The sequence below is a fragment of the Myotis nattereri genome (assembly GCF_964212035.1).
Source record: "Myotis nattereri genome assembly, chromosome: 1".
Classification (NCBI taxonomy): Eukaryota; Metazoa; Chordata; class Mammalia; order Chiroptera; family Vespertilionidae; genus Myotis; species Myotis nattereri.
Window position 1 is genome coordinate 184,958,524 of NC_138075.1, and position 14,282 is coordinate 184,972,805.

Sequence of the window (14,282 nt, forward strand, 5' to 3'; positions counted from 1 at the left end):
TTCACTAAGAAGTCAGAGAAAAGAGGGTCTTGGGGACAAGAGCAGGGGATTTGCCCAGGATGAACTGCCACTGCCCCTTGCTGCCCTGGTTGCAAGCCTTGTGGGGTTCTTTAGAGTTTAGGAGATGCGTGCCTATGGGGAAAGAATGGGGGGTGGTGGTGCTGGGTTGCAGGTTAGATCTGGCCCAGATGTTTCTCTCTCTGTCGTGTCCCCCCCCCTCCCCCCCACTAAAAAAAGGCTAGACGTTAAGGGGAAGTCTTAGGAGAGGATCTCAATAGAATATTCATCATCTTTATGCTGACATACCAAAATGAGGTTTATTATCTTCATCTATCATTGGGTGTAGTTAGCAAGTGGCACTTACTGGTTTCTGCTGTCTCCCTGAGTAGCATGATTGTTTACCCTGGTTGGGGAGAAGTGCAAACCATTTACTCTTAGGGAAAATAGGATTTAATAGATGGCTGAAAACTTTGGTTAGCTCTCTTAGTTTCCCTATTCTATTTATCCTCGCTTATTAGCCTGTTTCAACTCTACTCTTTATATTTTTAATCCTCAATCCAGGATCATTTGCCTGCTCCCCCATTATTCCAATGAACTGTGGCAGAGATCACCAGTGCCATCTTTACTGCCCAGTCCTGTTACCTCTTTTCAGTTCTTTGATACTTTGTGATTTGCCTTCCTTCATGAAACTTTTCTCATTGAAGCTACTTCTGATTATCTTCCTGTGCCCTATTAAGGTCTTCTATAGTTTCATTTACTCTCCCTCTTACGTATTGGATATTCTCCCCTTTCCTCCTCAGGCACACATAATTGTACACTTGTATAGTTATAATTTCTTCCTTTCAGTAATCTCATTTAATTCATTAATTCAACTACAACCTACAAATTCATGATGCCTCTTAAATCTGTATCTATCTTGTCTAATTCTTAAGTTTTACAGAGCGCCATGCCTTTGCAGCCATAGTCTCAGGTCTCTCCCCCAAAAAGAGTTTCACTAGGACCTCTGAATTTGTGCCCCATTTTTTAGTGAGTCCAAATTTAGTAAGATCTATGAGGTTATCAGAATACTAGCTTTAGAACTTCAAAATTGAGAAACAAGAAAGGCTTAGCCCTAAGGCTGAACTATAAAAGTTTGGTATCTAGGCTCTTCCTGTTGCCAGAGGGCTAGCTTTCACTGAATTCTTTAAAGCTAGAGGCATTAGCATACCTGAGATATAGCCACACCCCAACACTAAGACCTGCCCTGGCCCATCACTCCCACATCTTGGCCACCTGGGTTTAGATGAAAGCTTGCTTTCTGATTTAAACTTGTCTATTTTTGAAAAGTTCTTCCTGGGAGCAGGAGTGGAATAGAGGGGGCCAATGGGGGGAAAAGGGGACATCTGTATACTTAACAACAATAAAGATAAATTAAAAAATAAAAAGTAAATGGAAGATGTATCCAATAAAAAAAAATTCTTTCCCTGCCACTGGACAAATTTAAAAATGCAGCCCACAAAAACTACCCATCCTGACCTAGTCAAAAGTCTTAAACTTCACTTGTTATTTTGATCCCCCAAAAGCTATTTCCTATACCTTTCTCAAGGTTTTTCTGTTCATACAGACATAATATAGCTTAAAATATGTATTATTCCTAACTGATTTGTAGAGGCTTTATATCTACAGCCTCAGTCTCCTTGAAAATATTTTTCTGCCACACCCTTCACCCCCACTTCCACTTTTCCTCTTCCCCTGGCACTTACCCATTCTTTCTATCAAAATCAGAGCAAAACAGGACGACAGCCTCCCTCACTGGAGTTCAGGCAGAGAAAGCATTTTTCCTGAGGACCAACCGGTAGCCCCACTAAAGCAATGAGCTGAGTCAGCACATGCTCAGTTCCTTCTTTTAAAACCACCAATCATATATAACTCCTCCTCCCAGACAGTGACCTAGGGAGTGAAAGTCACCAAACAATTACTGTTTTCTTCTTAGTCCTTTTGAAAAGTCAAAAGTTCCTCTCCCCTTCTTCAGACTGGAGTTTCTAGAGACCCACCAAAAGTTTCTAGGGGTGCTACTAAGACAATTTCTACAATTTCAACTTCCATTTGTATTCTTTCCTGAAGTCTATCTGCCTGAGAAAGTATCAGTTTTCTACAGATTCTCCTGAACTGTTTTCCTTTTCAGGAATAAAAGTCTTATCTCTACCCCCAAAGAGAATGTAATTATGGTGCATTGCCCTAGGGTGTAAAAACTTAAAAGTTGTGCAAAACCTTTCGGACTCCTAACTGGGATAATTTGAAAAGGCAGGGTGAGCCCTAGCTGGTTTGGCTCAGTGGATAGAATGTTGGCCTGTAGACTGAAGGGTCCCAGGTTCAATTCCGATTAAGGGCACATACCTGTAGGAGGTGGGCAGGAGGCAGCTGGTCATTGATTCTCTCTCATTATTGATGTTTCTAACTCTCTCCCCTCTCCCTTCCTCTCTGAAATAACTTTTTAAAAAATTAAAAGAAAGAGAAAAGGCAGGATGAGTATCTAGCAAAAGCAAAAGACTTAAAGAATGAAGTTAGACATTTTCTGATGAAAAATAATGTTAATTTGGCTTATGAACTTGTCTTTGAGCTCTGGTTTCATTAGTTAGGACATTGGGATATTTTTGATAAACTGAGTATCATTGTTTTGACATCTAATATTTAAAATATAAAATCTACAGAATGCTAGGTTATGGGCAGGGAGTACCTTTTTTTTTAGTTTGAAAATATCTGTAAGAGTATATACAAACAAAGGAGTTTGAAGGTTTTTCTCACTTTATGAACCAAGGAGAAAAATGGAATAGTTAAAATAGCTTATTAAGAGATATTATTTGACTTTGAAACTTATGCTTAACTTTTTTTACTTATGAAAGTAATATGTACTCATTTTGACAAATAGAAACAATGTACAGATATATAAAGTAAAACTAAAAATCGCCATCTTCCAGCTACCCCTCTCTAGTCCCACTCTCTAGAGATAGTCACTAGTAAGCCTTTGATATTTATCCTTAGTGGGGCTGTTTTTTGTACTTCTACAAATAGACTCACATGAGGGTGGCCTTCCCCTATAAATGGGAGAATTTGTCTGCACTGTGCCTTTTCTTTCTTTCCTAACAAATGTAAATTGTGAGCATTTTCCGAAGTATATATTTAGAGACTTTTCATGGCTGCCTATATTCGATGAAGGTGTGTTGTTAATTTGTCCCCACCATTTGATGGATTTACCTTTTTTTTTTTTTTTACTGCTATTATAATTAATTTTATGGTGGACTTATTGAACCTATATCTTTTCACCAGAGACAGTCATTTTATGAAGAATAAATTCGTAGGATAAGCAGTTTGTAATTTTCATAGGAGGTTTCCAAATTACCTTTCCTAAAATGTAAATATAGCCGAAACCGGTTTGGATCAGTGGATAGAGCGTTGGCCTGCGGACTGAAAGGTCCCAGGTTCAATTCCGGTAAAGGGCATGTACCTTGGTTGCTGGCACATCCCCAATAGGAGGTGTGCAGGAGGCAGCTGATCGATGTTTCTAACTCTCTATCTCTCTCCCTTCCTCTCTGTAAAAAAATCAATAAAATATATTTTAAAAAAAAAAAGTAAATATATATACCCATAGCAGTATAGGAAACAACTTATTTTCCAAAGCTCATGCTGATATATGATATCTTTTTTATTTTTACCAAATTAATGAACAACACATGCTATGGGTATATGTTTAGTGATTAGGAAGCTACATATTTCTTTATCATTCACCCATTTTAAAATTAGATTTTTATCATTAATTTCATTTTGATCCTTTGAAAATATTTTCTCTTTGAGTATATAGTAAGTATATACTTTGAGTAATATTTTCTCTTTGAGTAGGATAGTAAGAAGCTAAGAAAATTCCAGGACAAGCAGAATAGGGAAACTAAAATCCTATCTTCCCTAAACCAAGGATACTTACCAGTAAAAGGTTTTCACTTCTTCCCAACCCAGAGGGTAAATAGCTTAAATCACCGAACTCAGGAGACAGAAAAGAAATTAGTGTCATTTGCCAGCCACACCCAAGGACAGACAAATTAAGAGAATAAATCTCACTTTTTGGTTCATCAGCATAAAGTTGATGATATCCTCCCTTAAGACCTCCCCTAAATACCAGCTTTTAAAACCAATGAAAAGGAAGATCCCAATAAGCTTTCCCTCCAGTGAGTATGCCCATGCCATTCCTGTGCCCCCCCCCCCCCCCCCCAGGCTCCTATCTCCTAAACTCCTAGGAACCTCAGGAGACTTTGAACCAGGGAAGCAATTGGCAGTGGCAGCTCTTCCCAGGCTAACCCCATGAACCTGTCTCCAAGGCTCTCTTTTCTCTGACTTCCCTGTAAGCCAAAGCGACCCAGCCTAGGTTCTTCTGTTGCTTCTTCTATGCCCTTCCTTATTTCACTGTCCTAAGTGTGTTTTTCTGAACACAATAAATTCTTGCTTGCTTTTCTACACTTTGACTCATGATTGAAATCTTTCCTTCAAGAAGATAAGAACCCAGGTCTTGTCAATTCCCCGGTAACAATATCTTTTTTATTTTTGCCAAATTAACAAATGACACATGGTATCTTGCTATTTTTATTCTTTTTTTAAATCCTCACTTGAGGATATTTTTCCATTGATTTTAAGAAAGTACGGAAGGGAGGGAGGAGGGGGAGAGAGTGAGAGAGAGAGAGAAAAACATAAATCGGAAAGAGACATCGATTGGCTGCCTCCCACACATGCATAACCTGGGCCATGGAGCAAACCTGCAACTGAGGTCTACGTGCCCTTGGCTGGGAATTGAGCCTAAGAGACCAGTTGGTGTGCAGGCTCTAACCACTGAGAACACAGTCCAGGGCACCCATTTTAAAATTAGATTTTTATCATTAATTTGATCTTGAGTCTTTAAAAATATTTTCTCTTTACAGCGATTAGAATATAATCTCAATCAAATAATTAATTAAGCTATATGACTTTGAATTTTATGATATCCCAGTTTTCATGATAACATAGACCAATTTTTTCCCATGGTAAATTCCAGTGTTGTTCTCTTTTATTGATCCTTTAACAGTTAAGAGAAGAAAGCCGGAGGCTGGCTTTGGCTGCCAAAAGAGAAAAGCGAAAGGAGAAGAGAAGAAAGAAAAAGGAAGAACAAAGAAGAAAACTAGAAGAAATTGAAGCGAAAAATAAAGAGAACTTTGAACTCCAAGCTGCTCAAGAAAAAGAAAAGCATAAAGTTGAAGGTATTTTTCTCTACAAACCATCTAATTTGTTTCATATAATACATTGTATTGAAAATTATATTTTTAAAATATCAGTAACTTAGGTAAAATTAGATTTCTAAATTAATAAGCCCTTAAATTATTTATGTGCTATTTTTATTTATAGACTTCTCTCTAGCTTTTTTATTATGAAGATAAATTAAAATGATAAAACACCTGAATACACTTTACCTAGGTTTTAATAAAAGTAAGCGTTTTACCCATTTACTTCAATTTCTTTTCCTCTAAATATGCATACATATTTTTTTTAAGCTATCTGAAAGTAAGTTGCAGACATTCTGACATTGTACCTATAAAACTTCAACATACACCTGACATTTGCTTACATAATCGTACTACCTAAAAAAAATTAACAGTAATTTGGTAATATTATCTATAATCCAGACCATATTCAGACTTTTCTCAAATGAGGAAATTATTTTTAACGAGGTTCTAGTTAAAGATTATTTGAGATGATATTCTGAAGAAGAACCATCACTGCTAAATTACCAAATATGTATGCAGTGTGTGTGTGTGCGTGTGTGTGTGTATTTTACCTCCTCCAGCCTTTTAATTTGAAAAACATTTGAATTAAAGAAATGTTTAAGGATTAGTATGTTGAACACCTGAATATCACCTAGATTGTTAAAACGTTTTGGTACATTTGTTTATCTTTATTACTCTTTTTTTGAACAGTTTGCTTGTAAGATGTATGTATCATGCGAAATCGCCCCTAAAGACTTGATTATTTCCCAGAAAAACGACATATTTTACATAACCACAATAACATTATAACATCCAAGAAATTTAATTATATAAAACATTCAATATACAGTATATAGTCACATTTATAAAATTGTCCCCCAAATAATTCTTACACTTGCCTATTATGCATTGTTTAGGACTTAGAGACGTAGAATAGATCAGTCAGATTTATCTCCTTATGATGAATGCTGGAATGCCTGATGACTTTATGTCTAATAGAAGCAAATAACTCCTGGTTTCCTTTCTTGAAGTGCTTAAAGATAAATATATTCTAAGAATTCTTAGAATTTGCTAATTCATTATTGGTACTTTTACAGATGAGCCTGAAGTCTTGACAGAGCCTCCAAGTGCCACAACCACTACTACTATAGGTATATCTGCAACCTGGACAACTTTGGCAGGTTCCCATGGTAAAAGAAATAATACCATAACTACAACCAGTTCAAAGAGGAAAAACAGGAAAAATAAAATGACTCCAGAAAACGTTCAAATTATATTTGATGATCCACTACCAATCTCATACAGTCAGCCAGAGAAAGTGAACGGAGGAGAGTCAAAAAGTAGCAGTACCAGCGAGAGTGGGGACAGTGATAACATGAGGATTTCCAGCTGCAGTGATGAAAGTAGTAACAGCAATAGCAGCCGAAAGAGTGACAATCATTCACCTGCTGTGGTTACTACCACTGTGACCAACAAGAAACAGCCATCAGTTCTGGTTACATTTCCAAAGGAGGAGAGAAAATCTGTTTCTGGCAAGGCTTCAATAAAGTTAGTTCCAATTTTTATTTTTATAATTTATAGTATCATGAAATGCTTGTTGCTAAATTTTTTTATAAATCCAGTAAAGAACAGCAGAACAAGAATTTGCCTTTGTTTTGACAACACAATTTCATTTGATTTGAAAAATAAGCTACTTTTTAGATTTTATATTAATGAGATAAAATTATTTTTACTATGTAATTTATTCATTTTGTTAAACTTAGCCCATTAAAAGTATTGATTATGGGTACTCAGTGATTATTATTGTGATTAAACTCCTCTAAATTTTAACTCTAGATAGCATCTTTTTTTGTTGTTGTTAATCCTCACTGGAGGATATTTTTCCATTGATTTTTAGAGAAAGTGAAAGGTTGGGGGTGGAGAGAGAGAAAAACCACCTCCAGCATGCACATGCCCCAACTGGGGGAAAAGGGCAAACTCTAAACCGAAGTATATACCTTTGACCGGGAATCGAACCAACAACCCTTAGGTGCTCAGGCTGATGCTCTAACCACTTACCACACTGACCAGAGCTATTTTTTCCTTTTTTTTTTGCTCACTCCCTACCCCACCAACATCTGTCAGCCTGCTCTCTGTGAGTCTCTCTGTTTTGCTTATAAGTTCATTTTGTTCATTAGATTCCACATATGAGTGAAATTATATTCTACTTGTCTGTCTCTGACTGGCTTATTTCACACAGTGGTCGGCAAACTGCGGCTTGCGAGCCACATGTGGCTCTTTGGCCCCTTGAGTGTGGCTCTTCCACAAAATACCGACTTCTGCACATGGGCCACGAAGTTTCAGTCGCACTGTACGTGCGCGCCCGCAAGTGGTATTTTATGGAAGAGCCACACTCAAGGGGCCAAAGAGCCGCATGTGGCTCACGAGCCGCGGTTTGCCGGCCACTGATAATGCTTTCCAGGTTCATCTTTGCTGTTGCCAAGTGTAAGGTTAGCTTTTTATGGCCAAGTAGTAGTCCATTGTGTAAATATATCATAGTTGTTTTTTTTTATCCACTCATTTACTGATGAACACTTGGGCTGCTTCCAAATCTTGGCTATTGTAAATAATGCTGCACTGAACATAGGTGTGCATATATTTTTTTTGAATTAGTGTTTCAGGTTTCTTTGTATAAATTCCCAGATGTGGAATCGCTGGGTATTAAGGCAGTGTTTTTTTTAAATTTTTTGACATAACTCCATACAGCTTTTCACAGTGGCTGCACCAATCTGCATTCCCACTAACAGTACACGAGGGTTCCCTTTTTTTCACATTCTGGCCAACACTTGTTTGTTGGTTTATTGATGACAGCCATTCTGACAGGGGTAAGGTGCTATCTCCTTATGGTTTTAGTTTGCATTTCTCTGATGATTAATGACCTTGAGCATCTTTTCATGGGTCTATTTGCCTTCTGTATATCCCTTTGGAGAAGTGTCTATTCACATTTTTTGCCCATTATTTAATTGGATTGTTTTTTATGTGGCGAGCTGTATAAATTCTTTATAAATTTTGGGCTATTAACCCATTATCAGATATATTGGCAAATATGTTCTCCCATTCAGTGGGTTGTCTTTTCAGTTTGTTGAAGGTTTCCTTGCTATGTAAAAACTTTCTAATATGTTGTAGTCCCCTTTGTTTAAATTTTTTCTTTTGTTTTTCCTTGCCCTAGCGGCAAACTGCGGCTCTTTGGCCCCTTGAGTATGGCTCTTCCTAAGCCTTAGGAGTACCCTAATTAAGTTAATAACAGTATACCTACCTATATAGTTTAAGTTTAAAAAATTTGGCTCTCAAAAGAAATTTCAGTCGTTATACTGTTAATATTTGGCTCTGTTGACTAATGAGTTTGCCAACCACTGCCCTAGGAGATATATAAGAAAAAATGTTGTTATGAGAAATGTCCAAGATTTTACTGCCTATGTTTTCTTTTAGGATTTTTATGGTTTCAAGTCTAACATTTATCTTAAAACCATTTTGAGTTTATCCTTGTGTATGGTGTAAGAAGGTGGTCTAGTTTCATTTTTTTCATATATCTGTCCAATATTTCTAGTACCATTTATTGAATAGATTATCTTTACCCCACTGTATATTTTTGCCTCCTTTCTTAAATATTGACCATAGCCCTGGCTGGTGTGTCTCAGTGGTTAGAAAAGAGGTCTCTGGTTCGATTCCTGGTCCAGGGCACATACCTGGGTTGCAGGTTCGATTCCTGCCCTGGTATGGGTACATGGGGGAATCAACCAATCTATGTATGGAAGTCTCTCTCTATCTTTCTCTAATTCTCCCACTCTACTCCATCCCTGCCCCTCCCTTCTACTCTCTAAAATAAATGTAAAAATATCTTCAGGTGAGATTAACAAAACAGAAAGCATTCATTGATTGTAAAGATGTTGGTTTATTCTGGACTCTATATTCTGTTCCAGTAATATATATGTCTGTTTTTATGCCAGTACCATGCTATTTTGATTACTATGTCCTTGTACTATAGTTTGATATTAAGTAGCATGATTCCTCCAACTTTGTTCTTCTTTCTCAAGGTTGCTGTTGCTGTTTGGAGTCTTTTGTGGTTCTGTATAAATTTTTGGAGTATTTGTTCTAGTACTGTGAAATATGCCATTGGTATTTTGATAGGAATTGAGTTGAATCTATAGATGATTTTGGATAGTATGGACATTTTAGTGATGTTAATTCTTTTAATCCATGAACATGATATATGCTTCTACTTGTTTGTATCTTCTTCAGTTTCTATCTTGAGTGTCTTATAGTTTTCTGAGTACAAGTCTTTTATATTCTTGGTTAAATTTATTTCTAGGTATTTTAGTCTTTTTGAAGCAATTGTGAATGGGAATGTTTTCTTAGTTTCCCTTTCTGATAGTTCATTATTGATGTATAAATATATGCCACTGATTTCTGTATATTTATTTTGTATCTTGGTGGAATCTTTAGGTTCTATATACACAGTATCATGTCATCTGCAAATAATGACAATTTTAATTTTTTCCAATTTGGATTTCTTTTATTTCTTCTTCTTGTCTGATTGTTGTGGATAGGATTTCTAGTACTATGTTGAATAAGAATGGTGAAAGCATGCATCCCTGTCTTATTCCTGATCTTAAGGGAAACACTTCTAGTTTTTGTCCATTGAGTATGATGTTGGCTGTGGGTTTGTCATATGTGGCCTTTATTGTGCTATGTTCCCTCTATTCCCACTTTGCTGAGAGATTTTATCATAAATTGTTGCTGGATTTTATCAGATGCTTTTTCTGTGTCTATTGATATGATCATGTGGTTTTATCTTTCATTTTGTTTAAGTGGTGTATCCCATTTACTGATTTACCGATATTTTATCAACCTTGCATCTCCAGAACAAATCCCACTTGGTTATGGTTTATGGTCTTTTTAATATGTTGCTGAATCAAGGTTGCTAATATTGTGTTGAGGATTTTATCATCTCAGTTCATCAGGGATATTGGCCTATAATATTCTTTCTTTGTAATGGCTTTATCTGGTTTTGAAATTATAGGATAATGCTGGCCTCATAAAATGAGCTTGGGACTCTTCCGTCCTCTTGAAGTTTTTTAATTTGAGAAGGATAGGTGTTAGTTATTTGAATGTTTGGTAAAATTCATCTGTGAAGCCATCTGGTCCAGGAGTTTTGTTTATTGGGAGGTGTTTTATTTTTATTTTATTTATTTATTTTTTAAATAATATATTTTATTTATTTTTTACAGAGAAGAAGGGAGAGGTATAGAGAGTTAGAAACATCGATCAGCTGCTTCCTGCACACCCCCTACTGGGGATGTGCCTGCAACCAAGGTACATGCCTTTGATTGGAATCGAGTCTGGGACCCTTTGGTCTGCAGGCCGATGCTCTATCCACTGAGCCAAACTGGTTAGGGCTTACTTTTTTTAAATTACTGCTTCAATGTCATTAGTTGTAATCTGTCTATTCAGATGCTCTGACTCTTTCTGATCCAGTTTTAGAAGATTGTATATTTCTAGGAATTTTATCTATTTCTTCCAGATTGCCCAATTTGTTGGCATATAGTTATTTTCTAGAAACTATCTTTTAAAATATTTTCATATTCTGCTAAGTATTAAAAAATGAAAAGTAAATTTGTTATTTGGGTACCATGTTCATTCTAAAAATAAATAAAACAATTGCCCAACGGGTATGGTTCAGTGGTTGAGCATCAACCTATGAACCTGGAAGTCATGGTTCGATTCCCAGTCAGGGCACATGCTTGGGTTGTTGGCTTGTTCCCCAGTAGGAGGCATGCAGGAGAAAACTGATCAATGATTCTCTCTCATCATTGATGTTTATCTCTCTTCCTCTCCCTTCCTCTCTGAAATCAATAAAAATATATTTTAAATAAAACAATAAAATGATGTAAATGATTGCCTTTATCATTTAAAAATTCTACATCTGCTCTATATTTAATGTACTTATCCTTTCTCTGTTAAAGATTGTCAGAGACTGTCACTGAAGTGACCAGTAATTCTCTGTCCACTTGCACAAAATCGGGTCCATCTCCCCTATCTTCTCCAAATGGGAAGTTAACTGTAGCAAGTCCTAAGCGAGGACAAAAGAGGGAAGAAGGATGGAAAGAAGTTGTAAGAAGGTGAGTACTTGTTTCCTTGATTGTTTTTCTCAGTTTTTAAATATGCTCAATTTCAAATTGAAATATGGATTATTACCTTACAGTTAAATTCCTCCAAGTATTTCAGAGGTTGCAGACTGGTGGCCCAAGGCCGAATCTCGCTAACAGAGACGATCTACATCATATTTTAGATGATAAAAACACACAACAGCATATGTTAATATTCTTAAAAATTAGGAGCTTTTTACATAAAAAGATGACTGTTATTTGCTTAATCCTTATAGGTAGTGGTATTTGATAGAGAACTCATGTAAGTTTTTTAAGGTGAAAGATAGATGGTGTTTTGTTCAGATTTGTAATCTCAGAGCCCAGGTAATGTCTAATGCATGCTTGTAAGTATTTGAAGAATGAGTAAATATTGGTTTTAAACTTTACTACACACCCAGAAAGGATTTTAAATCTTTGACAACCTATGTTAAAGAACTCCCTAGAAATTCCATCAAAAAATTAGACTTTTGATTATTTGAAGCAACAGCTTTCTTTATCTCTGTCTTTTTCTCACACATACACATTAACTTATTCACATACACTATTGTAGTCATTGAAATCACAACATCCAAGTACTCTGTACGAAAATAAGCTAATTCAGTTTTTCCATGTGCAATTTTATATTGTGATTACAAAGACATTCCTAGCATTTCAAAATAATAATCACTGATTCATTATTCTCTTTAGGGAAGAAGGAATTGTCAAGAAATTTAGATATGTATATAAAAGGGCAGGGGTAATATCTTACCTTTTTAAAATATAACTTTTAAATATGATTTTAGAGAGAGGAAGAGAAAAGGAGATCAAACATCAATAAGCCATGGATTGGCTGCCTCCTGCACGCACCCTACATGGGGATCAAACCCGCAACCGGGCATGTGTCTTAACCGGGAATTGAACCATGACTTCCTGGTTCATAGGTCGACACTCAGTCACTGAGCCATGTCAGCTGGGCTGTTTTGCTTTTTTTGAAATCTCAGTGGGTTCTGTTTCTCATACTACTGAACATTCTTTTAGTGAGTCTCTATGTCTGGATAATTTTAATGCCTCCAGAAGAATGCAGGGAAACATTTTTAATGTCATCCTTTCAGCTACGTATTAGAGAATAAAAAGAAGAATGTGAACCAATCACCTGAATGTGCCCACAAGAAACCATTCTTACCTCCTTGGGCTGGATTAGATGCTCTAACCACTGTTTATTTAGTTTATCTTATTAAACCACTCTAGGCATGGTATTATAGCTCTAACTTGGTGTCTACATAGTCAATATACATATGGGCATAAACCCATGTCTCTCTTATTTGCTATTTTATTTGCATTAGCACAGTGCATGTCTACATAGTATGTACTTTACACATATTTATGATGAAAATCAACAAAACAATCTTTCGTCATTATATTTTATCTCTTTCCCCCCTCCCCTCCTTTCCCTTTCCCTTCAGTCCCCTCCCCTCCCCTCCCCTCCTTTTTCCTGTAATTCCTAGTTGCCTTTTGTCACCTAGAGTGAGAATAGATAGAAAATGCTTATTCAACAAAAATCTATTCTGTATTTTCAAAAACATATTTTAGTAGTACTCTCTCTTATTTTAATGACAACCACTGAAACTAATGATTTTAATTTATCTTTGCAACTTTTAAACAGGTCGAAGAAAGTATCTGTTCCATCAACTGTGATATCCAGAGTGATTGGAAGAGGAGGCTGTAATATTAATGCTATTCGGGAGTTCACGGGTGCACACATAGATATTGATAAGCAGAAAGACAAGACAGGAGACCGGATAATAACTATAAGGCAAAATTTTATCTCTTATGTTTTCTTCCTCTGTGTTATATTGCACTATAGATTAATGAAATACAAGCATTTGAGTTTTCAATGGAACTTTGCATTTAATAGCATACTTTTTAAAAATTGGAATTTTAGAAGATAACCTTTATAATTTTTTCACATGAAGTATTTCAAAGGTCTTTGAAGGCATATTTCTTGTGTGCGACAAAAGTTTAGATAATCTTTTTCTTAACATAACTGTTCATATGACATTCTTAAAATTTATTCTGAGACTTTTAAAAATAATTCCTTAACACATTTTAAGCAGGTTTTCATCTTTCTTTTAAATTAGCATTTGAACTTTGGTATTCTGAGATTTTTGTCCTTAGAATATGAGCTCATAATAGATTTAAACTTGAAGTGGATATTTGTCTTGAAGTGAATATGTGTGTACCTGAATACCCTTAAAATAAAGATGAAATTCTGAGGAACCATAAGTTTGGTGCCCCTTCACAGTAATAGGAGAACTGAACTGATAGTTTCATAGCTTACCTTGTGTTTATTCTCCTCTCCTATCTTGTTTTCTCTCTCCTGGACTAGGTCGGTGGTCACCGTCTGCCTTATCTAGAGCAGAGGAAAGCAGATACCATTTATAAGTAATTTCCCCTTTAGGTTTTTTTTTTTTAATATATTTTTATTTATTTCTGAGAAGAAGGGAGAGGGAGAGAGAGAAACATCAGTGATGAGAGAGAATCATTGATCGACTGCCTTCTGCACGACCCACACTGGGGATTGAGCCTGCAACCTGGGCATGGGCCCTGACTGGGAATTAAACTGTGATCTCCTGGGTCATACATAGGTTGACACTCAACCACTGAGCCATGCCAGCTGGGCCGTTAGGGTTTTTGCTATCAAATATTTTCCTGAAGAAACAACACTTAGGGTTTGACCTTATTAATATTGTTTGTATTATCAGGATTCCTTTCATTTTGAGACATTATTCCAGAGAATTATAATAATTGTTCTACTAGAGAAACCACTAATAAGTATGTCATAGATGGAGTTATCTTA

The 14,282-nt window shown here is 36.1% G+C and overlaps 1 protein-coding gene across 5 annotated transcripts in view; it reads left to right on the top strand.

The window, feature by feature from the left end:
- Positions 1-14,282, top strand: part of ANKRD17 (ankyrin repeat domain 17) — a gene marked incomplete at its 5' end in the record, with an annotated part of 174,194 nt that overhangs the window by 136,597 nt on the left and 23,315 nt on the right. For all 5 annotated transcript variants that reach the window (XM_081101267.1, XM_081101268.1, XM_081101270.1 and 2 more), the window contains 4 exons: positions 5,087-5,258; positions 6,359-6,809; positions 11,264-11,419; positions 13,089-13,238. In XM_081101267.1, the coding sequence (XP_080957393.1) occupies positions 5,087-5,258; positions 6,359-6,809; positions 11,264-11,419; positions 13,089-13,238 (929 nt within the window). The remainder of the gene's footprint in view (positions 1-5,086; positions 5,259-6,358; positions 6,810-11,263; positions 11,420-13,088; positions 13,239-14,282) is intronic.